Raw genomic sequence first — 25293 nt, 5'->3', positions numbered from 1 at the left:
AATTATGAAGCTGAAGTTACAGCAATGTTGTTTCGGCCTAAGAAAAGAATCCTGTCTTGTCTAAAATAACTTGCCCTGCTTTTGCATTACTTATGTTAAGTCTCTTAGCTGTTGGGATGGTAGTTTTGAGATGTGTGCTACCCTTCCCCCAGCAGTAACCACGATTTGCTGCTTCAGCTATTTTACAAAGTGGGGGGGGGGAGGGGGAAGGGGATGAAACTTTTCTGTTTAAAACTTTTTAGGTTGTTTTGTTTTGTTTTTTCCCCCCGGCAATTAAATATTTTTGTAACATTTTGGCTTCAGTGGCAGTGTTTTTTCCACCTGCGGACGTAAAACGCCCCACCCCTTTTCCCTCTCCCCTTGCAGAAGCCGCTGCCTGCCCTGTGACCCTCCTGGGCACCGCATGGGCGCACACGTGCCCCTCGCCTGTGACCTCTCACGACCCAGCCCCGCTGCCCGAGGAAGGGGAGGGCCGGAGGGAAAGAGTGAGGCCCGCAAGTCTCGCGAGATGACACCCGCCCCCCCCCTCGCTCCCATCCCGGGTCTCGCCGCTCCGCTCTCGCGAGACGTCTCGGTGGCTGCGAGAAGGCGGAAGTGTCGCGCGGTTTGGAGCGTAGCCATGGCCGTTGGGCTGGCGGCGGCCGCCGCGGACTGAGGCCCGAGCGGGAGGGGCCTGGCCGCGGGTACCTGCTCTACGCCAGGCCGGCGCCTGCGGCCTGCCCCGGGGCCCTCCTCCCTCCCCCCCTCCCAGGCCCGCACCGGCCCACGGGATGAAGGCGGCACAGGGGGGCGCCGAGGGTGAGTCGGGGCGGGGGGAGGCTTGGCCCTGGCCCTGGGAGAGGCGGGGCTCGGGGGGGGGGAGCTGAAGGGGGAGCCCCAGACGCTGTAGGGGGAGCCCTGGCTTCTAGGGAAGGGGGCGATCTGCTCCAACTTCCCTCAGAGATTCTGCTGCCCCCGCCCCCTTCCCTGCGTTCAGCTCCCCCCCCCGTCAGCGCCAAGGGATTTAGGTTGCTCCCTGCTCGGCTAATGGGGAGTTATTTCCTCCCTACACACACGTTGCCCCCCCCCCCCGTTGCTACCATGTTGCTCTGCTACCCTGCATGGAAGGGGACCGACATGGGGGGCCCACGGCCACCCACATCCGTCACAGCAATACAGCCCATGTACGCTGGGGTTCTTCGCTACCTGTCGCCCCAGTGGGATGTGAATGGTTGCTGGAGCTTACGGGTTCCTAGCCCAGGCTGCTGCATCTTCGTGGGAGCAGCCTGAGGACAGCACAGCTGTTTAGGGTGGGACGTTTCATCTTGGGCTGCGTGGTCTCCTGGTATACGGAACGTACGGCTACCTAAGCCGTGGTGATCCAGCATGATCCTATATGGCCCAGGAGAGGTTACAGTAGGTCCTACTGTGCAAAGCTTTATGTTGATCAAAATAGCTTGCGCTTTGATCAAGATACAGCATTGTATAGTGGAGTTTGAGATCTTTTGGGGATGGGTGTAGCATAAAATAGATCAGATTGCAGATACCTTCACCTTCATTAAACATGCCCCTTCAGTTGCTATTACACTGTCAGTGAATGATATAATTTAGTCCAGAAGTTCCCAAACTTTTTTTTTGCTGAGCCCTCCTTTGGAGATTCATGTCCTGAGCACACACGCCCTTGTGTGGGGTGCCTGGTACGCACGGGGTGAGTGTCTGGTACCCACGTTGAGGGAGGGATGCCTGCTACCTATGGGGAGCAGAGTGGGTGTGTCCCATGTGGCAGTTTCCACTCCCTACAGGGGTTGGGGTGGTCTTGGCTGATGGGACCTGGCTCCCTGCCTATCACACTCCTCCCTGTGCAGAGAAGCAAATGGAGCCCTGCTTGGATCAGGAGAGCAGCAGAATGCTGCACCCTATGAGTAGTGGCCCCCTCCTGACTTTGGCCTCTTAGCCTGGCCCTGGGGCACTAGGCTCTGTCTGCTTCCTCTACTCAGACCCTGTCCAGCAGGGGAGGCAGCTGGGGCTTGGTTCCCTGGGGCTGTACTGAAGGGCTGGGGACAGGAAGGCGCTCTGTGCTGCAGGGGTATCAAAAGTAAGGGGGACAGCTTACAGCTTCCTTCTTGCAGAGTCCCTTCTGGCTTCCCCAGCAGAGCATGGTAACGGCCAGTTGGCAGCGGGGGAGTGAGATGAACAGGGAACCTGGTCCTAACAGCTGAGACTGCCCACACAGCCCCCTTATCTGCTTCTCTTACCCAACTGGGCCCCTCTTGGCTCAGACTCTTCAGCACAGCACAGTCAGGTCCTCACATTCCCCTAATAATGTTGTGCTTCCCTTGCCCTAGAGGTGTTCTCCACAGTTTGGGAACCTCTGATCTATTCCATCACCAACCTGAGTTTGAAAAGTCCCTAGATGTGTGTTTACATGAGCAGTAACTTACATCATCAGGTGCTGTTTCCCTCTGTTTTTCTTGGATCTGACAACTCAGATGAGGTTGCTAAAATAAACTGTGATGATTGCTGTACATTTCAAAGAGTCTAACTATAGAGGAACCTGTTTCTTTTCTAATAAAAGCAGGTGTGGCATTAGCATGGGTTCAGTTGGACCCACAGAAATAATGAAACCACAGGTGCAAAAGCAGGCAAACGTTCATTTGTCCTGGCCTGGTGCAGAGGGGAGGGTGGGGGAGTTGGTAAATGAGCCTGCCCTGCACTCACCCCACGGCAGTGGCTCCTGTCACAGTTGAGGTGTGGCTGGGCCAAACCTGAGTGCCACTGCAATCCTGTGCATCAGGTGCAGTGCTCTGCCCTCCTTCCTCCCCCCATGACCTCGCCTTCGCACCAGGGTGGGAGATGAGTAAGGGTTGTGGTGCTAGGGAGGAGGCTGAGACATGACACTCATTTTTTTAAAATGACTAGATTTCAAGTGATGGTGTCCCTTGAAACCCCATTTACTGTGAAATCTCGAATTGTGTCACTCCCTTGCAGTGTGCAAATAGCAATCCCAGTTCTAGGACATCTCTGCAACCTAATGATACCGTGCCCACAGGATACCAACCCTTCGGTATTGGCTCCATCCCACTAGGCAGGTCAGAATACCTCTAAATCATAGAATTTTGAGCCCTCTGAGGTGCTGGCAGTTGGGTCGGGGCATGAGTCCCTTCCTGTACAGCATTCCAACTGTCGCTGCCTCAGTCAGGTCCTTCACTGCAAATGGGCTCCAGTTGGAGTCTTTATAGTGTGTTATGTTGACTTCCATTCAGTGCTGTGAAGGTGTTTTTAAAAAAAGAAAGTAATTGAATACATGAGGGATAGCTCAGTGGTTTGAGTATTGGCCTGCTAAACCCAGGGTTGTGAGTTCAATCCTTGAGGGGGCCATTTAGGGATCTGGGGCAACTATGGGGGATTGGTCCTGCTTTGAGCAGGGGGTTGGACTAGATGACCTCCTGAGGTCCCTTCCAACCCTGATATTCTATGATTCATGAATGTGACTACAGTGGATCTCAAACTGTGATCTGTAGCTTCCTTCTTGGAGATTCACAGAATACAAATGGTTGAGGAATATGTAGTGGGAGGTGGGGAGAGAAGGTGGTCTGTGCGGAGGATCTTTGCCATACAATGAGGTTAGTAGAACAAAAGAGTTGGAGAGGAACTATGTATATACAGTGCAATAAGAGACAGGAGATTAAAAGTAGAACCTCCCCTTTTTAAAGAACTGCTATACTTCTTATCTTCTGTTTTCCTTGAGGTTTCAGCAGGTCTTTAAACCATCCTCTTGTGTCTGCAAGGGGTACCCAGTCAGTTATAATGCAATACCAAGACTAAACAAGATGGACCAAATCCCACTCTCACATCTTACTCACATATGTAGTACTACTGATTTCCCCAGGAGGTATTTGAAGTCTTATAGTCTCCTGGGTTTGATGATCTTTGGTACAATCTTTGCATTATTTAACTGTGTGTGTGTGTGTGTGTGTGTGTGAGAGAAGAGTAAATTGGCAATAAGTAAAATTTCTCTGAATTGTTTTATGTTGCTGTTAAGGGCAAAGGACACATCTTTTATTTGGAACTCGCAGGAGTTTTTATTTGTAAAAGTTTGAATTTTATTGTCAGCACGGAGATTAAACAGTGGCAGGCCCCCTGACTGAGTTGTCCCATATCATTTGTCCTGTAGAAACGGAGAAGCTGAATAAGATGAGTTCTCTCTTGGAAAGACTTCATGCAAAGTTTAACCAAAACAGACCTTGGACTGAAACGGTGAAGCTTGTCCGTCAAGTCATGGTGAGAATTGGAGGAGTCTGGATGAGATTGTTTACTGGGAGAATGGTGTAGTTATGTAGTCTGGATTAGTAGTAATACTTCTTTAGCACTCCTCAGCCAGCTATCTCAAAATGATTTGCAAAATATTAATCCTTACAATCGCTCATAGAAGATAGAGTTTTACCAGTTGCACCTAGAGGGCATAGCCAAGATCAGGGTCCCCATTGTGCTAACTGAAACAGGGAGAAATAGTTCCTGCCTGAGAAAGTTTATAATTTAAATAGACAAGACAGACTAAGGAGAAACAAGAAAAGGAGGACTTGTGGCACCTTAGAGACTAACAAATTTATTTGAGCGTGAGCTTTCGTGAGCTACAGCTCACTTCATCGGAACAGACACAAAGAGAAGATGTAGCTTACCCAAGGGCTAACACCCATGGAACATTGGCAGAGTCAGGAATAGACCCCATGATCCTGCTGCCCTTAACCACTGGACTGCAGTGTCTACTTAGAACTAAGGTACCAGTCCCCTTTGGCAACTAGCTGTTAGTGCAGTTATGCAGCACAGTCTCATTCATTCTCCTTTTCTGGTAGAAGTACAGTTAATTTGTGAGACACTGCACCAAATTATTGTAGAAGTGTTCCTAATACTAGGCATGTTGCATTCAGTTTTAGCACCACTGCCCGGCTGGTGTGTTTGTTGAAAAGGCAGCAATGGGGAAGGGAAAGATAGGGGGACCAGATAGTAAGTGTGAAAAATCGGGATGGGGGTGGGAGGTAAAAGGAGCCTATATAAGAAAAAGCCCCAAATATCAGGACTGTCCCTATAAAATCAGGACGTCTGGTCATGCTAGGGAAAGGTAACGAAAAGTTTTCTGCAAATATTGTTCTGTGATGTATGAAATTTGCATGCCTGGCTATTCCCTCCCCCTCCCCCCATTTCTTCCTTTATTATTCTGTTTGTTTAGAATTATGCATATATAAAAAGCTATTAGAGTCAGTTCCTCCAATTCAATCAGCTGCTTAAGGAAAAAAAAGAGGTGTGTGCGCAGTGGATATCTTTGTTATCTTGCTCCTGTTCTCATTTTAGGGACCTAAATGGAAGAGTAATTCTGGGATGGGATTTAATTTACTTTAAATTGTTTGAATAAACAACATTTGGCCCTGAATAATAGTTATAATGACTCACTCTTGATGAACATTGCATACAAATGGGGGTTGTTTTCTCCCTTTTCACTTAGGAAAAACGGGTTGCGATGAACTCTGGGGGCCATCAACATCTGGTGAGCTGTTTGGAGACTTTGCAGAAAGCATTAAAAGGTTGGTAAACTCTTTGGAAATGTAACAACAAAAAATGTACTTACGCTTTCCATGGTGTTCAGAATGAAACATGATAGAAATATTAAATTGTAAAAACAAACAGAAATAGCAAATGTTTCATTTTGTGTTTATGGTATGTGCATTGACATATATGCGTGCACACTTTCACACGCACATATTTACCACTTATGCCACAGTAGAATGTCATAGTTTAGGTTGCCAGTAGTATTTTATTCTAAACCATTTGCCTGGCCTCAACCCAAAAGTGATTAGGTATGGGAACATGGAAGAATATCAGTTCATTTCTTTGCAGTTGTGACTGCGATGGTGGGCTGTATTTTTCTTTTTAAAAATTGCTCCTGCTATTTTTTGCATGTGGATAATTCATGTGTGCGCACACCCAGATGTGTAACTGCACAAGTGCATAATGTTGGCTCGTGTGTGTGTGAGGAAGGGTAGTTGAGACTGCACTTAGTGCCAAAGGAATACACTCCTATGGGAAAAGTAAGAGTCATTCGATCTAAACTTGCCTTGTGTCTTTCCTGTTTAGTATCATCTCTGCCTGCCATGACCGATCGCTTGGAGTCTATAGCTAGACAAAATGGGTAAGTCTTCTTTTGTGGCAGAAGCATTTCCTGTGTATCTGTACAGAATCATCATAATCTCACTGCTGGTTTGATTGTTTTTTGTGTGCATCTCATAGCAATTTTTGTTTTGTTTTGTATGTAAGCCTTGGATCTCACCTTAGTGCAAATGGCACTGAATGTTACATCACTTCAGACATGTTCTATGTGGAAGTCCAGTTAGATCCTACAGGGCTGCTGTGTGATGTGAAGGTGGCGCACCATGGAGAAAATCCTGTGGTACGTATAACCTAGAAAGAGGAGATGGGTAACGCCAAAGGCAAGCAGTGTTGGTTTGCCTCCCCTCTGCACAAACACAGGGAATCAATTGTGTAAAATATGTCCATCTAGTTCTGATAGAAAATCTCTACTCATGGCTTCAGTGGAAGGTGAAAACCTCCATGGGGAGATTCCTTCTCACTCCTAAATTTGGTGATTGGTTCAGTTCTGTGCATGTGAACAAGAACCACTTAGATAATGGTCCATATTTTTCTTTGAGTCAGAGTATAATCAATTGACAAAGCAGAATTACAGTTATCTGCAGCTTTTTATTGGTTTTCTTCAGCATATTTCTTTATCATTGATAAAACTTACAGTTCTGTAGATGGAAGATGAAACTTGGGTCAAAATATTTCAACTTGGAGGCCTAAAGTTAGGCATCATAAAAAAGTGGCCTGATTTTTCAGAGGCAGTAGCATCTGCAATTCCCATTGATTTAATTGCACCTCTGAAAACCATGCCACTTTTAGTAGATACCTACATATGGATTTAGGTATTCAACTTAAAGCCCCCAAGTTTGAAAACTGGTATAGTTGTTTAACAGGAGATAGTATTAAATGAATTTGTGCTGCAAGTGATTGACAAACAGGGCATCAGAACCATGCTGGTGTAGAGCAGTGAGTGTAAAACTGTTTCTGACCAGAAGATAATGGTCAGAAACCTCATTCTGTCCCTGTATTTTATAGTCATAGAAATGTTCAAAAGTCACAGATGAATTTGAAATGAATGTAGTATATGTTCTTTCCATTTCAGAGCTGTCCAGAACTGGTGCAACAGCTGAGGTGAGCAAAAACAGCTGTTCATTGCATCCTGAAAAAGATTCTTTTTCCTGATATTGATCAGCAGTACTATTTTATGGGAGGAATTGTACAGCAGTTGGTAACTGTTCCTTCTTCACAAAGTCTTTGCACTTTCACAAGAGGTTTTCTGGCTTTGTTTGGCTAGGGCTTCCTGACTCTCTTCATCATGTGTGGTACCTCTGAAGCCTCTGTACGAGGCCACACAATTGTCTCTTGACCAGGGTGTTTTGCAGAGACATTTAAAAAACAAAAAACTAAAACTAAATCAACTGCAAATATTAAAGGAGTGATTAAAGAAACATATTTTCGCAATTTTTGTGTTGCAAAAGTAAATTCCTCAGTGATTTAAGAATTGTATTATAAAGGTAATAATTCTTAAAAATAAAACGATCTACTATGAACAATTTATCCAAATTGTTTAACAATGACAATTTTTTCCTCCTCCTAGAGAGAAAAACTTTGATGAATTCTCTAAGCATCTAAAGGGGCTTGTGAACCTTTATAAACTTCCTGGAGACAAGTAAGTGTATGTAGTGTATTCTCCTCCCGCCCCCATGGTTATATAACCAGTCTAGGCCCCAATTCTGCAAGCACTTAACCCATGTTAATTTTACACAGGTGACTAGTCCTGTTGGCTTCCATGCGCCTGCTTGTGTGACAGATAACCATCTGTCTTTTATACATAAAAAAGCACTGCATTTAAAGGTTACTGTCAAGATAAACAATATTAACAAATTTCCTTACCAATGCCCTGATCCTCTGTGTATTTATTTGAATTACCATTGTGCCTAAGAGTCCCAATTGTGGATCAGGATCCCATTGTGCTAGGCGTTGTAAAAGCACAGAACAAAAAGACAGTCCCTGCCCCAAAGGGTTTACATTGGGTTATTCAGATGCATACATGTTTGCAGGATCAGGGCCTAAGTTAAGACTATGAAGCATAAAAATTCTTATTCTTTTCATTTTCTCCTCTGTGGTTCTGTGCATTTTTTATTTAAAAAACACAGATGTACGTGTAAATCCCTTAATTTTATATTTTATTATAATCATGAAGTACACAGATATCAAATTAGGAATACATATGTACATGATTTGCTCTGTACAAATTGAGAAAAGAAGATAAAATATAATATACAATCTAAGATGTGAGACATTGTATCATTCACTGTTTATGTCTTATCAGTTTACATTGAAACCATAATAGGAAAAAGTGACTGTCTTTAGTGATTTAATACCATGATTAGGGTAATACTTTTAGTAAAGAATTTAATCTGAAGTTCTGAGGTAACTTTAGGTTCTGTACAGTTTCTTGAATTCTTTTTTTTTTTTCCATATTGCTTTTTTCCAAGCAAACTTAAAACTAAAATGTACTTGGCTCTTCAATCTTTGGAGCTGGATCTCTCAAAGATGGCAGTGATGTACTGGTAAGAACATTTATACACCTTTGATTTTCTCAATACCTGGGCATGAATTGGCGGCATGATGAGACCGGTACTTTCTGACTTCCTTTTAAAAACTGATGCTTACATTAGAGCAACCCCATGCAACTGGAGGTTGATACAAAGCGTTATAGAAACTGTTCATAATTTTTTCGGCTTTTCTAAAGTCTGTGTTTAACTGCAGAATGAGCAATTGAAATAGAAGGTGAGGAAAAAACAGGCTGAGGATGAAAAAGAGAGATTAGAGATAGAAAAAGAGCAGAGACAGCGTGGACGAGAGACTGACCAAAAAAAAAAAATAGATACAGCAGCTTTTTTAGTATCTAGCAGGAGGAGATCCTGGGATGGGGTTGATCAGCCACCCATCACAGAGGTTGTTCCAACAAAACAGGTTGGAAACCACTTACATTAGGTTTAGTGGACTAAAACCCACTTAGCTAGTGGGGAAACTGATGACTCCTTTTGCCAATACTTTGAGACATTTTCCAGTTATAGTGTGGAGCTTAAGATATTTACTTTTATCTGACTGTGAAGTGTGTATTGTAAGATCTTAAAGGAGCCACCAGTGCTTAGATGTTTGGGATTCGAGCTATGCTCCAGCACATCCTAAATGTACTATTCTCTCTGTTGTAGGCAAGCCACCAATGCAAGTCCCCTTGACAAGATTCTTCATGGCAGTGTTGGGTATCTCACCCCAAGAAGTGGAGGTATCTGTGTCTTTTGTGTAACCAAAAGAGAGAAAAGGGGATTGAACAGACCCTTCTTAGTTGTCTGATTTTATTCAGATGACTTAAACCTTTACAGATGGTAGCTGAGCTTCATATTAGCAGATACTAATAGTGGATAAGAGTTGCCAGTGTAAGAGTGGTGGTCATCTACATATTTCTAAGTATCTCATGATCCAGTAGGGTAGTTTTACTTTTACAAAATCACTCAGTATACTGGATTTAGAATGCACAGTTTCTCTCTGTCAGACATCTTGGCCTCTGTTAAAAAGAGCGACTGTTTGAACAGCTTTGCACTTCATGTGCTGTGCAGTATTGCAAAGTGAGTATGGTCTGGTTGCTAGTGACTTTTATGAAGGATCAGAGTAACTCATCCATCAAGGCCCTCATTAACCAGCCTTTTCCCACAGGTCATCTGATGAATCTCAAGTATTACATTTCACCCTATGATTTATTTGAAGAAGGCACTGGAGCAACCATTATTTTGCATGAGAACAACGGTACGTCACCTAAAAGGCTGCTTCTGGCCACTGATTGTACTTTAGGCACATAAGATTTTCAGTCTGTCTAAAACTTGTTCCTAGTTTTGTTTAAACTTTTCTATGAAGTCAGAGGCGAGAATATTGTAGAAGAAGGCAGCTTCTTTATAGCGTGAGTGACTGACTCACTGGTGGTAGAGTTTAGATTTTTGAGGAAAGTGTAGAATTCTGAAGATTGATGGCTGGCTTCTCCTTCATAAGCAGCACAAAATGGCCTTCCTATCTGGAGCTGGCTGATGGAGAATTCACACTGCATAGGGGAAGTCTTCACCAGCAGAAAGCTGGCAGAGGTGGCTCTTCTGCTTTCTACGCCAGCCAGCCCCTTGCCTCTGGCATAACAGAAAGGAGAGGTCATGGCCGATGTGTTCCAAGGGCAGGAGGAGCAGGGCGAAGCAGAGCTACAGCGCTCTTGGTCATCCACTAACATAAAGCCAATGGTCCATTCAGGACCTTACACCAGTGACAGAAGTTAAACTAGATCCCCTGCTACTCCAGCTTCCACTGGGGCTGGACAGCCAGGATCAGGGAGTCATGACCATTTGGCTGTCTGCAACCACTGCTCTCCAATATGAGAGAATCAAGGGCAGAGTGACGGACATAGGTTTGATAAGCACATGCAAATCCTGGGACACTTCTCCCATTTTCTGGATACAGTTGACCTCTGGAGGTGAAATCCACTTCTGTGCAGGCCTGCACAAAGCCAGTGCATCACTTAAATCCTGCTTAAGCCCTCAAAATATGCTGGTCCTCTGCACTGGAGTGAATTTCATCCAGGATGGCTAACTGTAGGTTTATTTTATATTGATTAATTTAAAAAGAAAACTAAAAAAAATTCTTTCCCCTGGTTCCAGCTGTGATTATGAGTGTGGCTTTTTGTAGGACGAGAATAGTAAACTTCACCTGTTCGTAGGTGTTTGCTCTTCGGTAGCATTTTATACAGTAACACCAAGCTCTGTATCTAGCAAAAGCGAGACAAGTTGGAAAAATAAGACACTGGGGCTGAAATGCTCCAAAATCATAAATAATTTTGCACATAGACGTGTACTGCAAGCTTGTAAAATCACCTGAAAGTTATTGCTGACCGGTAACAAGCCCACTCCAGAAATAGAACTTCAAATAGCATAAACAAAAGGCTGCACACTCAAACTAGGCTATATCAAACTTTAAAAGAGGTGCTACATAGACAAATAACACATCTCTATGTGAGCAGTATTTTTAACTTCTAAAACACATGAATGGGTTTTCCAGCAGGTTTTGATATGGTCTCCTTTCTCTTGCCTCCCCTTCCAGTCCCTCGGTCTTTGGGCATGAACGCGTCGATAACAATCGAAGGAACCTTGGCTATGTACAAACTCCCAATTGCACCATTAATTATGGGATCTCATCCTGTTGACAACAAAGGGTAAGGAAAGGGCACTTCTGCTGGGGCCTCTCACAGTGGCCTCATTCAGATGCTGCTGGCATGTCACTCTTTTGAGTCATCTTTCCAAGGCATGTCAGTAACACAATGTCATATCATCAGTCATGGGATTTGATGTTGCCCTGATCTGTGAAATACCCTGCACTTGAGACATGAGTGAAGCCTAGTTTTCAGGTGTTAATCAAGTGTCGTAATTTTTCAGAAGTAACAGACACTATACTTCTGTTTGGGCAGAGGATAAAATGTGTATCTTACACTTAAAATGTATATACACTTTAAAAAATGTTTCTGTGCATACATCATAATACTTTTCTACCTTACAAGTGTGTTGTGAGGATAAATTCATTAATGTTTGTATGGTACTCAGGCATTGTTTTCGGGGGATAGGAGCATAATGTACCTACATAAATACAAATATGCATGTAATAAAAAATAACAAGTAACTTCAACGTTTTAGGACTCCGTCCTTCTCATCAGTCACCAGTGCCAACAGTGTTGACTTGCCAGCTTGCTTCTTCTTGAAGTTCCCACGACCTATTCCAGTATCCCGGCCTTTCATTCAGAAACTGCAGAGCTGCACAGGTGAGCTGTAACTCTATCAGACAAGTATTCACTAGCTTTTACTAGTAGATTGTTTTAAGCACACCAAGTGAGTTTAACCCAAACTCTTATACTCTCTTTTATATGTGCTTTTGAGGATTGACTAGGTCCATGTTATTGTGCAGCTCCTTTTAGCTCTGTGATGTCATTATGCTCTGCTGTTTCCCCTCAGGAATCCCATTGTTTGACACCCCGCCAACATTTGTCCCCCTGTATGAGCTGATCACACAGTTTGAGTTATCCAAGGAGACCGATTCTGTACCTTTAAACCACAACATGCGCTTCTATGCAGTAAGTATGTCACTAGAACTGGGGAACTAAGCACACAGAAGAGGCAGGTTGAAGACTCTTGAAAAAAGTTAGAAACCCTGGACTGGAATCTATTAAATACAACTCCAGCCTTCTCTTGTACCAGTATAACTGTCAATTGGGGCATGTTTTTATCAGTAGTTATTCCAGTACAGCCCTTAGAGTGGATGCAGTTATACTTAAAGAGCTACAGCTTTTGTGTGTAGACACAACCTGTTATCCAAGCCAGAATGCTGGAAAAGACACAATCACAGTAGGTTAATTGTCCTGTCTTAACTGTGGATTTGTCATCCTCTGGGCTGCAAGAGTTTCTTTTTGCAACTGATCTACCTCCATTACAAAAGGTAACCCAAAACCACGATGTACTGTGTTGGTAAATAAACCGATGCATGTGCAACCAATGAGTTTGTCTGCATGGGTTGTCTTGTTTAATGTTCCTATTTAACTGAGAATCACATACCAGAACACAAGTGGAGAATGTAAAGTGACCAGAGGAGATCAGCAATTTGGTCTAATAACATTTGATAAATGACCTCTTTTAAATGTGTGCCTGTACTAATGAGCTGATCCTCCTAAGGACAGACTTGCTCTTTTGATTGGGTTAATTGCACAGATGAGAACTATGAGGGTAGCCAAAATTATGGTATGCCGGAGCCTAGATTTATGGGAAGGTATTGAAATCATCTGTACTGTTAAACCACTGCTTCTCTGAGTGACTGCCATGAGCTGGAAAACTTGTAGCTGATGTGAGGAGGGAAGAGAAAGGTACTTTCTGGGTTGGCTACTGTGTTGAAGGATGCAGTTTCCATTGAACATTCCAATATCTGTAAAAAGCAAGTGACTGATTGTTTACATTAACATGGAATTATGTGGCTTCTATAGGTATCTTAGATTCTTAATGTAATTTGAATGGACTTTTTGTGGGTTTATAGATGTTTTTGCAATTGCAGGTACAATGAGTGGGAATTGACTTTGACTGTGTAATTATAAAACCCAAGCACCATGAGAGGTGGAATGTCACCGTGGTGGTTAGGGCAGAGATCTGGGAGATAGCATTCTTGGGTTCTGTATGTGGCTGTTCCACTGACTACATTGTGTGACCTTTGGGTAAGTCACTTAAACAGTTTGTGTGAAATCCTGGGCTCACTGAAGTCAATATAAAACTCACATTGAATTCAGTGAGGCCAAGATTTCACCTTCTGTGCCTCCGTTTCCCCAACTGTAAAATGAATCGATACTTAACCACCTCACAAAAGGACAGTGAAGTTTACTGTGTATAAAAGTGCTTTGAGAACCTCTGATGGGGCAGTATAGAGGTACAGAGTGATACTATCATTCTTGGCAGTGGTATTTCTAGACTGGTATTTTGTTGGTTCAGGTTGTAAATCAGTTTATAAAAGGGTTTGATTCTTAGAAAGTGTCTCTACAATGTTTGTCAATTCCAACCACAAAGGTAACTTAGCATGACACAGATTTTGGAGTTGCATTTGCTTTGGTAGCTGTCTTTACTTCCTTGTATCCAGTACCATTGGGGTAACGCACAGGTTGTTTCCTAGGCTCTTCCAGGACAGCAGCACTGCTATTTCCTGAACAAGGATGCTCCTCTTCCAGATGGAAGGAGCCTGCAAGGAACTCTCATTAGTAAAATCACCTTCCAGCACCCTGGCCGGGTTCCTCTCATCCTCAACTTGATCAGGCATCAAGTGGCCTACAACACACTGATTGGCAGTTGTGTCAAGCGAACTGTTTTAAAAGAAGGTGGGTGACACATTGACTAACATAAATAAAATTCTGTGACTGGAGATGATCCTGGATTGTTTTCTGTAGCATATTAGAATCAGACGGCGGGTTTGGGGAATAGGAAATTAGAGGCCCAGGCTGCTTTGCTTCACCTTTTTATTTTTCTTTCTTTTCAATGGCTATATTTGAGCTCATGTCTGTCTTTGTCTCTTGTGCTGTGTAGATGCTGCATTTACCAGCTCCTGTGTCTTTCAGATTCTCCTGGGATCCTGCAATTTGAAGTTTGTCCCCTCTCAGATTCCTGCTTCAGTGTATCCTTTCAGCATCCTGTGAATGACTCCCTGGTGTGTGGTGAGTAGGGTTCAGTGAAAAGCATGTATTTATCAATGGATTTCAGGTGAAGATAGGGGTGTTGTTTTTTGCCACTACAGTTGGAAGTTTAATTTCTCCCAAATGCCTCCTCTCTGTCTTTCAGTGGTCATGGATGTGCAGGACTCCACACATGTGAACTGTAAACTATATAAAGGGCTCTCTGATGCTCTCATCTGCACAGATGACTTCATTGCCAAAGTTGTTCAGAGGTAAACCAGGCCTTCTCTGTGCTGCTATAAGATGCTACTCAGAGCATCTTTTATAAATCCCCAGAACATTAGCACCCAGATACTGGTGGGCACTTCACAAATATCTAGGGGACAGTGGTTCTACAGTTCATTTTTCTGCAGAAAGATCCCGTTGTGTATCACCTGCTACCTCGCTCAGACTATCCTCCATAGTTATTTATAAAGCACTACAGTTTGTTCAGCCAAAGAGAGTGCTTGAATAGCTGAACATTTGTAGTCTTCCAATTTTGAATAGAAGGTGTCTAATGAAACCGAGTTAATATATCAGTAACTCTTGCTTAACAATCATTGTGTTAAGCATGCGACATAGATTTCTAGCCTCCTCAATTCTCTGTATAATAGTAATAGCGTTACAATAATACAAATAAATAATAATGCCTAGATCTTTTGTAGCAATTTTCATCCATAAATCTCAAAGCACTTTACAAATGACTTAAGTAGCATTATTCCCATTATACAGATGGGGAAACTGAGGCACGGAGGTTTACAGTCATATGCCCAAGGTCACCGAGCAGGCAAGTGGCAGAGATGGGAATATAAGCCAAGTCACTTGAGCCTCTGTCTAATGCCCTGTCTACTGGTACATACGGCTTCCATTATCCTTTCTATTTCTTAGCTACAAAAGAGACAAAATATCATTAAAAGACTTCTGAATTCTGATGAACACTTCTGTCTGGGTGGCATCATTCCAGAACTCCATTTCTATTGCACTTCACCTGTTGTTGAGAGTTTTCTACGCCAGCCTTGGACAAAACCTACCAGATTTGAAGCCATTCATCCTTTGTCTGTGGATTTCAGGCAAATGATGGTCGGGAGAAAGGGAGGCAAAACCAGGGTTGTATTGGAATCTCGGTTCCAATTGTAACTGTGGAGCAGCAACAGCTGACCTTATTAAATATTTGTTTCCTGGATGCCTGTCTTAGTTGTATGTGTTTTCATGCTTCATGATGAGCTTGTATTTGCCTTCAAAGTCTCTGCCTCTCTTTGAATTAGAGGGTGACTCACTCACAGTTCCAACATTTGATAGCCCTGCCACCCCCCAGATTTTACATTTATCAAAATTACTCAGCCCCAGGCAACATTGGAAGCATTTAGAAAACTACAAGGTGTTAATAATGCTCTGCACATACAGAGACCCTACAGACTTCTTTAACAATGTTGATGAATTACCTACCTTCCAGGTCAGTACGATTATTCCTATTTTATAGATGGGGAAACTGAGGCACAGATTAAGTTGACTTGCCCAAGGTCACACATAGAGCCTGTGGCAGAGCCGGGAACAGAACCTATCCCTCCTAACTCCCAATCTCTTTAGCTGCAAGATCATCCTTCTTCTCTTAAGTATTACTTAGTTACTAATTATTAAAGTTTGATTGTAATTAAAAATGTAGCAGATAATATTAATAAAGGCAACGTAGAGAGGCACTGTTGTTCAGTGGTTAGAGGAGTATGATAGAGTAGCTATGAATAGATACAGCAGGGAACAAAAGATTCTAAATTCTGGCAATTCCTGGCTCAGTTGCTGTCTTTCCATGTGACCTGAGGCAAGTCTCTTGCGATTTGCATTAGTTTACCCTCCTGCAAAAGGGAGATAATTCCTAACTCTCAGAGCTGCAGTGAATCCTGTAATGTTTTTAAAACTCTTTAGTTGACAGTTTCTATACATGAGCAAATTGCATACTAAATCCTTCACACTTTCTGTCTTGCAGATGTATGTCCATTCCTGTGACGATGAGAGCCATTCGTAGAAAGGCAGAAACCATTCAGGCAGATACACCAGCCCTGTCCCTTATTGCAGAGACAGTAGAAGACATGGTGAAGAAAAACCTGCCCCCCGCCAGCAGCCCAGGGTACGGCATGACCACAGGCAGCAACCCAATGAGTGGTACCACTACACCAACAAACACTTTTCCGGGGGGGCCCATCACTACCCTGTTTAACATGAGCATGAGCATGAAAGAGAGGCATGACTCGGTGGGCCATGGGGAGGACTACAGCAAAGTGTCTCAGAACCCTATTCTCACTAGTTTGTTGCAGATCACAGGGAATGTGGGGTCTACCATAGGCTCAAGTCCAACCCCTCCCCATCACACGCCACCACCAGTATCCTCACCAGCAAGCAACACCAAGAACCACCCGATGCTCATGAACCTCCTTAAAGACAATCCTCCTCAGGACTTCTCCACTCTGTATGGGAGCAGCCCTCTTGAAAGGCAGAACTCTTCTTCTGGCTCCCCCAGAATGGAAATGGGCCCTGGGGGGAACAAGCAAAAGAAAAAAAAATCTCGCACACCAGCAGATAAGCCCAAGCATCAAACTGAGGATGATTTTCAGAGAGAGCTGTTTTCAATGGACGTTGATTCCCAGAACCCAATTTTTGATGTCAACATGACCGCCGATACTCTGGATACCCCTCATATTACTCCAGCGCCCAGTCAGTGCAGCACTCCTCCTACTACGTACCCCCAGCCTATACCTCACTCTCAGCCCAGTATTCAGAGGATGGTTCGACTTTCCAGTTCAGACAGCATTGGAGCTGACGTTACTGATATCCTTTCTGATATAGCAGAGGAGGCTGCCAAGCTCCCCAGCACTAACGAGGACTGTCCACCCATTGGAACGCCTGTAAGGGACTCTTCTAGTTCAGGACATTCACAAAGTGCCCTATTTGACCCAGATGTCTTTCAGACAAATAGCAGTGAGACCCCGTACACTGATCCAGCCGACCTTATAGCAGATGCGACTGTGAGCCCAAACAGTGACTCTTCAAACCATTTTTTCCCTGAAGGAGTAGATTTCAACCCTGACTTACTGAACAGTCAGAGTCAGAGTGGCTTTGGGGAGGAGTACTTCGATGAGAGCAGTCAGAGTGGAGATGCTGACGATTTCAAGGGCTTTGCATCCCAGGCCCTAAGTAGTTTGGGAGTGCAAGTGTTGGGGGGTGACGGGGGAGAAAATAAGTTTAAAGGAAGCAATCAGGCAGACATGGTTGACTTTAGTATTATTGCAGCTGCGAGCAAAACCCTGGGGTCCTCTGACATTATGGAGCATCACAGTGGAAGCCAGAGCCCTTTACTAAGTACAGGGGATTTGGGAAAGGAAAAGTCTCAGAAACGGGTAAAGGAAGGCAATGGCTCTGGGAGTAGTTTATCGGGTCCTGGGCTAGATGGTAAGCCAGGAAAACGCAGCCGGACCCCGTCCAGTGATGGTAAAAGTAAAGAAAAGCTTCCAAAGCGGAAGAAAGCAGACGTAGAAGGGAAATCTCCCTCTCATAGTTCATCAAACAGACCTTTCACCCCACCAGCAAGCTCCGGCGGATCAAAATCTCCTGGAAGTTCAGGCAGATCTCAGACTCCTCCTGGTGTAGCCACTCCTCCTATTCCAAAAATCACAATTCAGATCCCCAAAGGGACAGTGACTGTTGGCAAACCGTCACACGGCCAGTATACAAGCAGTGGCTCTGTCTCGAGCAGCAAAAGCCATCACAGCCATTCGTCCTCCTCTTCCTCCTCCTCTTCTGCCTCAGGCAAAGTAAAAAGCAGTAAATCAGAAGGGTCTTCTGGCTCAAAGATGAGCAGCAGCCTCTACCTGAGCCAAGGTGGCTCAGGTTCAGGTCAGTCAAAAAGCTCAGCTCAGTCTGTGGGAAAGCCTGGATCCTCCCCTATCACCAAACATGGCCTCAGCAGCAGTTCCGGAGGTACCAAGATGAAGCCTCAAGGGAAGCCTTCATCACTTATGAACCCTTCCATGAGTAAACCAAACATTTCTCCTTCACATTCTAGACCATCAGGGGGTTCTGACAAGCTTGCCTCTCCAATGAAACCTGTTCCAGGTACTCCCCCATCATCTAAAGCAAAATCGCCTATCACTTCAGGTTCTGGGGGCTCACATATGTCTGGGACTGGATCAGGGTCAAATATGAAGTCCTCTTCAGGAATGGGATCCTCTGGGTCCATGTCCCAGAAACCACCTCCTTCATCAAACTCTTCTACAACATCTTCATCTTCCTTTTCATCTAGTGGTTCTTCCATGTCTTCATCTCAGAACCAGCATGGAAGCTCCAAGGGCAAATCTCCAAGCAGAAACAAGAAGCCATCCTTGATTGCAGTCATAGACAAACTTAAACATGGGGTTGTTACTAGTGGGCCTGGAGGTGAAGACCCAATGGATGGACAGATGGGGCCAAGTTCCAATTCCTCAAGCCATTCTTTGTCCTCCAAACACAACATGTCTGGAGGTGAATTTCAGGGGAAGCGGGAGAAAAGTGACAAAGACAAATCCAAAGTCTCTGTTTCTGGAGGATCTGTTGACTCTTCCAAGAAGACTTCGGATTCCAAAAACATTGGTAGTACTGGAGTGGCCAAGATTATCATCAGCAAACACGATGGTGGTTCCCCTAGCATAAAAGCCAAAGTAACCTTGCAGAAACCTGGGGAAGGAGGTGGAGATAGCTTAAGGCCTCAGATGGCTTCTTCCAAAAGCTATGGATCCCCTCTGATCAGTGGGTCTACTCCAAAGCATGAACGTTGCTCACCCAGCCACAGTAAGTCACCAGCATACACTCCTCAAAACATAGACAGTGAGAGCGAGTCTGGCTCCTCTATAGCAGAGAAATCCTATCAGAACAGTCCCAGCTCTGATGATGGCATTAGGCCACTGCCGGAATATAGTTCAGAAAAACATAAGAAGCACAAAAAAGAGAAGAAGAAAGTGAAAGACAAAGACCGTGACAGAGATAGGGATCGTGACAAAGACAGAGACAAGAAGAAGTCACACAGCATTAAACCAGAAAGTTGGTCTAAATCACCAATTTCTTCTGACCAGACTCTGTCCATGACAAGTAGTGCTAGCCTATCAGCTGACAGGCCATCTCGGCCAAGCCCTGATTTTTTGATTGGGGAGGAAGATGATGACCTCATGGATGTTGCTCTGATTGGCAATTAATTTAAAAAAAAATAATTTTAAAAGATCTCTAGAACCCCCTAGTGGGTTCTAGAGATAGCAAGCAAAGAATCGTTCATTTCAGAGTTCCACACTTACCTTGAGGGACATGGTTTAAAATGAAAACAGTATTCCTGAGGATCTCAAAAACCTGCACAGAATACCTGCGAGTGCTGATCTTTCTGACTGGGAATGGCAAACCAGTCTTCTGACTGTGGCCCCAAGTGTGCAGCTCATTTACACACATGCTGAATTTTACACGTATTAATAGTCCTGTAAAGTCAGTGGGCGTAGAGTTAAGCATGTGGGTAAGTGTTTGGAGAAACAGACCCTAAATTGGTGCAGAAACATAAATTATTGTGGGAGAATCAGATTTTTCCCCCCTCCCTCTCCTTTTCATGAGAAATTTTTAGAAAGTTTTGAGCTAATAACTTTAGGGCATATTTTAATGTTTGGGGCTTGTGGTTTTCTCTTTTTTTGAAGGGTGGCTGGAGAAAAGAGAAATGCTTTGCAGGTTTCTTTTATGGAGTTTCTTCATCATTTAGTGTCTGATTCTTAGAGGTGCTGAGGACCTTCATCTTCCATTGACAGCAGCAGCTCTGCAAAATCAGGCACTGTGTTTTGATGGACATCAGCGTTTTATTCCAGGTCAAAGCAATGAAGGATATTTATGTCGATGTTTGATTGACCTTGCATTTTAGCTATTTATTTATGTCCCTATTTGAATGCCTCATGCTGTTTGGTTTTCATGCAGTCTCTATATTTCAATGGTGTGATGCGGGGTTTGAAGGGACTCTGGGAGAGTGGGAGCTTGGTTAGCTGTGGGTTAGGAAAGCTTGGAAAATGTGCAGCCACTGTAGCTTTGGGAAAGCTGGTAAAATCACAGCATGCTTTGCCCTGATCTGAGCGCTCTTTGCTAGGTTTAAAGGAAATGAAATCCCCCGGAATCCCAGTGCTGTGAAAATTCACAACCTTTACAGAGATACATTTAGGGCCCAATCCTGCAAATACTTACGAGTAGGCTTAACTTTATTCATTGTAAAAAATCCCATTTGAAGTCAGTGCAACTATTGTTACTCGTGTGCGCAAACGGTTTGTGGAATCAGGCCTTATTTTTTTAATCTTTTTGTTGCAAAAGTGCCTAAGGGGAGTTTTTAATTTTTGTGTGTGTGCAGCACATTTTTCCACAGCAGCACTGCTGGTAATACACACACAAGCATTCCCCATGCCTCCCCCCCCCCGAGAGGTTGTTAGCTCACCAATAGGTGTGAATCATTCCTGTGCCGGTGTTAGAACTTATGTTGATGAAAACCATGCTGAAATGTCTTGGCTCTGTGAAAACTGATTGGCTGCAATAGAAGCAATAATTTCCCCGAATGGCGGATTTCCCTCTCTCACCAGGACTTTAAAGGAAGAGGCAGGCAAGACCTGCTAGTCTCTGTCCTTGAGAGGATAGGAACGAGAAGTCCATTTTATAAACAAAAGCACTTAGGATTGTTTTGATAGAGGAGGAGACATGGAAGAGCCTGCAGACAAGGGAACACAGTGTATCTAACGAGTACTGTGAACCCATCTCCTTTTAGGTCTTGCAGGGAAATGCACTGAGTGAAATCCTGGCCCCACTGAGTTTTGCCACTGACTTCAATGGGGCCAGGATTTCACCTGTGGGCTTGAGAATACCCTTTATTTTGGGTTTGCAGTTTGAAAAGACTTCAAGGTTTAGGTTTCCTTTAAACTGTAGATATTTCCTGTCTTGCACACAGTCCAGCCCCCTGATAATTTTCAGGCCAAACAGCTTCTCTTTTCTGGCTCATGTAGAGCCCCTAAAAAACTGGAATGGTCGTATCTTTTTGGTGGGTTGGCTTCTATGCAGCTATCGATAGGCTTTTCCATTCTTCCTGTCTTCAGCTCTATTTGGGGCTGTATACTGAAATTGCTGTTGTCACATGGAAAGCAGGCAGGAATTTCTCTCTCAAACACAATAGCTCTCCCTTTTATTTTCCAACCTCCATCCCTTGCTCCTAGTGGTCTGCATTCCATGGCTTCCCTCTCACCAATACTCCCATAGAAAATAGTAAATAAAGTCCAAACCTGCAGCAAATGACATTATTTGATGCAGTATCAGAATTGTATGACTGTGTGGTGTCAATGAAGAGGATGTAAGAAATACAACACCCATCTTGAGACCCTGCTAGAGTGGCTGCACCTTGGAAATAATACTTGTTCAGATGGCAACAGGTTGTCATCTGTTTTAGTTCTGTCCATCTCATTTTAAGTTGCTTTATTTAAAATAACCCTTTAAATGTCTTTGGATTGTGTGACGGCTTAGCTGAAGCTAACAGCACTGTTACAAAAGGAAAGCAAGGTTTGGGTTTTCAAGGAATAATTTTCTCAATAAAATGGACTGGTGTTTTAACAGTATAAAAGATTCAGTAAAAGGCTTTTTAAAAAATTGTTCAGCTTTGCAAATTATTAAGATTTAAATTATAAATATATTTTAAATGAAACAGCTGAATGTGTTTCCTTCACTACTTACCTAAGACTCAAGTTCAGGGTTCTAAATTTCTCCTGCAAGAGGTGGGCATCATTGCTAACACCTAAAGAAATACAGGGAACAAAGTTGCATCCTCTTTAAGCATCTGTGACTTTGAGTGCTGCGAGAGAAACTGAATCCTGAACAGTAGTCATAGCAGGTAAATAGCTTTTCAGTCCACTTATAATGCACTGTAACCTTTCCCCTTTATACACTTATTTGTTTTACACTAAGTAAGGGAGAAAGACAGCCATTAAAAGTCAGGCAACAGTTGCATGATGCTCCTATTGCACTGATCAGAGATGAGGTACACTTGTCAATATTACACAGACATTTTACATGTAAATGTTTGATCTCTTACAAATGTTTTATTTTTAAAATATTTTTGTTATTCTATATGATATTTTACATCTTTCAGTATTGGAAAGATAAATGTGTAAACAAACTAAAAAATTTTTAAAAAGCCAAACCTTTTAATCTCAGGTTAAGAAGTGGATGTTGAGATTAAAAGAAAATGGTTCTTTCCTAAATGGTCATTATGTAAATAAGTGTCTTCAAATCTGCTTTTTGTGAGCAACCGTGTAAATACTTCCTGCTAATTTTTCATTCTTTTTCAATGTAGAGTGTACTTTCAACTTTTTTGGAAATACTGCAAAAAAACAAAACATGTTTATTTACATGCAAATACATTTCTTTGGTAAGAATATTGTCTTGTCTTTATTTAAAAGCATTCTGCTTCCCAAGAACTGTCTTAACTTCAAGGTATGTAAAGTCAACACTCTTACAAAAAATCATTTTAGAAATCAAAGATTGCTATCGCCTGTCAGTGAAACATTGGTTCTGACAGTACGGGACACATTCTGTCCACTGCTCTGGTGGCATGCAGGAGCCAGAACTTGTGCTGCAAGAGGCTAGGGGAGAATGCCCCAGGCACAGGTACACCATAAGGCCACCTCCTTTGTATGCCTTGGTGCAAGGGCTATGCTAAAACCATCTCCACAGTGCATGGCCTAATGTAGATTTTGGGCTGTAACACAGGCCATTGGCAGCCTAATTTATTCTGTGGGCTGCAGCAGACTAGAATCCCAGGGGTGCAGCCATCTTTGCCCCCCTTGTCCACCAGCTGTGCCTTCCGTGCTGCATGTCTTGGGGGTCAGAGCACTGAATCTTAACGTGTAGTTTTTTAGTGCTCTGGTTTAGAATTACAGCCCTCATCTGATTTAATGGTAAAGAGGAACAAATAAAATGGGGAGGAAAATTTGTATTCCCTAATGATTTGTGCCTTTCATGGCTAGCCCTCTTAAGTGAGAACTGATGATCAAATAATATATTCAGTTTACAAGGTTTTTGTCATTTAGCTCTGTTAGTACCCACAACATACTGGGCACCGTATATGCATATACACAGTCCTTGTTCAGAATTGCTAAAATCACTGGACAGGACCAGGAATTCTTGTAACTAATTTGACATTAGTGAAGGGAGAACTAGTGTTAGCTAGCAACTAGTTTAGTTCTAGCAAAATGTTTGGTGGAGACATGCTTCCACACAGGAAGCTAATCTATTGGATTAATCTGTTCTGTTACACAAAAATTCAATGTAGTCCAATGGTCACCAAGTTTCACTGGCTTGTCGAATATAAATGTTTGCCATGTGTTTATGGATAAGACAGCTACAGAGCAGTAGTTCTGTATCCCTAGTGGTCCTTTAAAGTCCCTTAATTATAGCCTATGTTCACAATTGATGTGCTTCAGCTGTCTTCCATTCAGTTGTCTCCTATAAACCACTGTGGAACTTAGATGGCTCCTCACCCTAGTACAATTTCAAGACTGTGATTGTTGCTGCCTAAGATCCCCCATAGGTTAAAATGTGCACAGTTGAACAGGATACAGAGAGCACTCACTGGCCCAACTGAGGACTGATGTGAGGAGAAAGATGGTTTTAAGCAGAAGCACAAGACTGGGAGTCGGGATCTGGGTTCTAATTCTAGCTATACCACTGCCTAACTATGTGATCTTGAGCAAGGTCCTTTTCCTCTTTGTACCTCAGTTTCTCCTATCTGTAAATGATGTGGACCTCTCTCACAATGCTCTTGGGAAAGTTAAGTGATGTTTCTAAGGTCCTTTGAGATTCTCTGAAGAAGGGCACTGTAGAAGTACAACGTGTATTAAATGGGTATTTGCCCACAGGGTGTAGTGGAGAATAGAAAAGGCTCCAACAGCCATAATTTACCACCAGGGACCTCTGATCTAGTGTCAGGGTAGTGCTTTTCCTTTTACTCTGGAGTTTTGTAGTAGATTCTAGGGTGCTGCTCCTGTTGAATCTGTTTTCCTCAGCTGAGGGAATCTGTCTTTCCCTAAGGCGGAGAGTCCTTCTTTCAGACGGGCTTTTTGGTCTGAATTCCTCAGCCCGTCTGGGCTTCTAGCTGCAGCTCACGTTCAGCTGAGTCCATCCCTGCTACCTTCCCCAGAGCCACCGCACCTCTTGCGGCTCGGCCTATTTAAATCCCCCCTACCACGCTTGATTCTCCCGCCATCATTCCGAAGCCCCGCCCAGCGGGGAGGTGATTGGCCGCAGCCGGGGCACGGCGGTTCCTACCGGAAATTGCTGCAGTCTCCTCTGGCACCGCTGGGGGGAGCGCTAGCAGCCACAGCTGGGGGTAAACCATCACTGCCAGAGGGGCAGCCCCCCGGGTGCAGGAGGGGCGCAAAGCTCCAGGGGGAAGGGGGCTGCAATCTCCCACTGGGCAGGTTTGGGGCGTGTGATCTCCTTGGGTAGATGAGGGGTGATGGGTGAAGTTTCCCAGGGGGCAGACGCAGCCCTCTGCCCGGGGTGGGGGGCGTTAGGCTCCTGGAGGACCGGTGGCGATCTCCCCCTTGCAGGGCCCTAGGGATAAGGTGAAGGGGATGCAGATTCTGTGGTCAGTCCCCGGGGTGGGGAGAGCTCCACTAAGAGAGGTAGAAGTGGGGTTAAACCCGAGGAATTGCCATCTCCCCTGGATTTTAGGGGTGTGTGTGTGTGTCTGTCTGTCTGTCGGGGGAGAGGGTGCTGCTGTGTGCCCTGTGTTGAACGGGGAAGGGTGCAGCCTCGCGTTGCGGATCAGATGGCCCTGGGAAGGGGTGCAGTCTCCCCTAGGGTGGGGGGATGCAGGAGCTGGGGAAGGGGCGTAG

General features: G+C 44.0%; 1 protein-coding gene across 1 annotated transcript; it reads left to right on the top strand.

Annotated features, from left to right (window-relative positions):
• Positions 1 to 590: 590 nt before the first annotated feature.
• Positions 591 to 22767, top strand: MED1 (mediator complex subunit 1). Its single transcript, XM_084615438.1, has 17 exons — positions 591 to 798; positions 4154 to 4260; positions 5480 to 5558; positions 6109 to 6163; positions 6289 to 6421; positions 7214 to 7242; positions 7709 to 7780; positions 8610 to 8684; positions 9333 to 9406; positions 9835 to 9924; positions 11254 to 11365; positions 11841 to 11965; positions 12156 to 12274; positions 13849 to 14050; positions 14288 to 14383; positions 14508 to 14613; positions 16362 to 22767. Exons 1-17 carry the CDS (start codon positions 771 to 773, stop codon positions 19594 to 19596), a joined length of 4737 nt encoding a protein of 1578 aa, XP_084471564.1. The 5' UTR covers positions 591 to 770; the 3' UTR covers positions 19597 to 22767.
• Positions 22768 to 25293: the final 2526 nt, after the last annotated feature.

This window comes from Lepidochelys olivacea (genome assembly GCF_965140295.1).
Source record: "Lepidochelys olivacea isolate rLepOli2 genome assembly, chromosome: 27".
In the NCBI taxonomy this organism is placed as follows: Eukaryota; Metazoa; Chordata; order Testudines; family Cheloniidae; genus Lepidochelys; species Lepidochelys olivacea.
The sequence above is the reverse complement of the archived record's forward strand: the minus strand, read 5'-3'. Positions and strand labels throughout refer to the sequence as shown.